Source organism: Etheostoma cragini, chromosome 15, assembly GCF_013103735.1.
Source record: "Etheostoma cragini isolate CJK2018 chromosome 15, CSU_Ecrag_1.0, whole genome shotgun sequence".
Taxonomy (NCBI): domain Eukaryota; kingdom Metazoa; phylum Chordata; class Actinopteri; order Perciformes; family Percidae; genus Etheostoma; species Etheostoma cragini.
Genome location: NC_048421.1, coordinates 22707958 through 22710438, shown reverse-complemented (window position 1 = coordinate 22710438; position 2481 = coordinate 22707958). Strand labels below are relative to the sequence as shown.

Sequence of the window (2481 nt, the reverse complement as noted above, 5' to 3'; positions counted from 1 at the left end):
GGGGAATCAGCAGAGTATCGCGATATTTTCAGTGGCAATACTGGATCGATACACAGGCGCCATGTATTAATCTTGTATTGTTTTATGTGTCGGTTAGTTTGTCTGCTTGACAATCCCATTTTGCAGCAATAAAATTTAAGTGATCTGAACAGAGAAATGTATCTTTTTAGATAAAACAGATGTTGACGTTAATTTGAAACTGGGAAAAATTTGGAAAAAAGGTTATAAATTGCAAATTATGAAATGTAAATATCTTAAATCAAACTATAGTTTTTACCAGATGTACAAGTATTGTGGACAATGTGACTGAATGGAAATAATTACAATGCGTTTGTAATACAAAACCTTACTACAGACTATATTGGGATTTGATATATATCATGACATAGGTTAGAGGTCCCATGACATGGTGCTTTTTTATGCTTTTATATAGACCTTAGTGGTCCCCTAATACTGTATCTGAAGTCTTTTTTACATAGGCCTTAGTGGTCCCCTAATACTGTATCTGAAGTCTTTTTTACATAGGCCTTAGTGGTCCCCTAATACTGTATCTGAAGTCTCTTTTTTATATAGACCTTAGTTATGTTACCTTGCCCCTTATGACCTCATAAGGAGCAAGATTCCAGATTGGCACATCTGAGCTTTCATTTTCTCAAAGGCAGAGCAGGATACCCAGGGCTCGGTTTACACCTATCTCCATTTCTAGCCACTGGGGGACTATAAGCATTTTGTAGCATGCACGCATGTTAATGTTAAAAAAACCTCATAAAGTGAAATTTTCATGCCATGGGACCTTTTTTAAAGATGAAAGATATTGTTGTTAACGACACCTCCTGTTACCACAGATCCAAGATTTGAACTAGATGGTGAAAGGTAAAAAAAAATAAAAATAAAAGACTGGTGTAAAACTGTGGCGATGCAGTAAATAATAGAATAACAATAGAAGGGGCGTGTTTTTTGGACTTCGGTAAACGATGGTCCGGCTGCTCCTCTTAACAGTAATGGTCCGAGATTAGACCAAAGAACTAAGGTAGGATCCGCTTAGTGAAGGGGTTTCTGTAATGGGGTCCCCTGATGTCTGGGCCCGTTTAGCATCACTGCTACTACTAACTGCCTGTATTTGTTGATGCATGTGTGCAGAGTTCGAGGAAGCAGCAGAGCTGTTGTCTGCAGACCCGGGGGCCTCCACGCTCAGTATGTCCGGATCCAGCACCAGCACTCCAGCAGCCACAACCGTAGGAGGGGAGGATGTGAAACTAGACCTCTCAGAGGATGAGGAGGGCCGGGAGGAGAGTTCAGAGGTGCGCTATCGGTACTGACGGATGTCACCTAAGGGTGTAACAATTAGGGCTGGATATAGCCCACGTGGTGTTTTTCCTGCATGCCTCTACAACATGTAACAGCCAATCACAAACAATATGAGATCTTGCTAGAAGCATGCTGATTGGCTCACTGACACGATTAGATTTACTCCTTTTGAAATTGGATATTGAATGACGAGGTGTTTTTTGATTATCTATATTATAGAGGCAATTCTGTCGGTGCCTAAAAAGTATCTAATTGGGTACCCGGCCGTAGTAACGATACATCTATCTAGATCAATATATAGCGATTCAATCCTTGGAGATCCAATGTTATCAATACAATGTGGAAATATTGATCCATGTCGTCATCTTTAAGATGCACCTTTATTTTGAAATTCCTACTTTTCCATTTTTATTCTTTTTCTTAAAAAGAGTGGTTTGTTTTTAACTTGTGTGTCTGGAAGAGCTTAGTAATGAAACTATCAAATCACGTTTTATTTGATTTTTAAAAATAAATACAACTTGTATATGATGTCAAGTATCGTCTCATATGGGTCGCAGGCCCCTGACCTGAACCTGTATCGAGGCAGACTTTTATATTTACTGTGATATCAGTAAATATTAGTGCTGTCAAACGATTCAAATATTAAGTCGTGATTAATGGCTTTAATCTTCATAGTTAACTTAATTAATCTCACATTTGTATCTATTCTAAATGTCCCTTGACTTCTTTTTGTCTCATTATTTGTCATTTTAAGGAGAATTTTAGTATGGCCAAAACCTTTTTAAGAAACCAAAAGTAATTGCATACTACTTTGTATTTCTGTTAAAATACGACAGTATGCAATACATAAGTATCCCACAATGCAATGCCGTAGTAACCAACGTTCATAACAGACAGAGAGCAACCAAGGAGCTCAGTAATAACGCTCTTATTGACATTTATGCATATTTAATAGTGCTGTCAAACAAATCCATCACAAATTGTATCTATTCTAAATGTCTTTTCATTTCTTTTTGTCATATTGATGCTCTTATCAACATAGAAAAGTGGATTAGCCTGCTTTGTGCAAATGTTTTTTTATCAAAAACAACATTGGCATATATACAGTGGGTACGGAAAGTATTCAGACCCCTTTAAATTTTTCACTCTTTGTTTCATTGCAGCCTTTTTCCA

At 37.4% G+C, this 2481-nt stretch overlaps 1 protein-coding gene across 2 annotated transcripts in view; it reads left to right on the top strand.

The window, feature by feature from the left end:
- Positions 1-2481, top strand: part of yipf2 (Yip1 domain family, member 2) — a 7034-nt gene that overhangs the window by 644 nt on the left and 3909 nt on the right. For both annotated transcript variants that reach the window (XM_034893749.1, XM_034893750.1), the window contains exon 3: positions 1141-1301. In XM_034893749.1, the coding sequence (XP_034749640.1) occupies positions 1141-1301 (161 nt within the window). The remainder of the gene's footprint in view (positions 1-1140; positions 1302-2481) is intronic.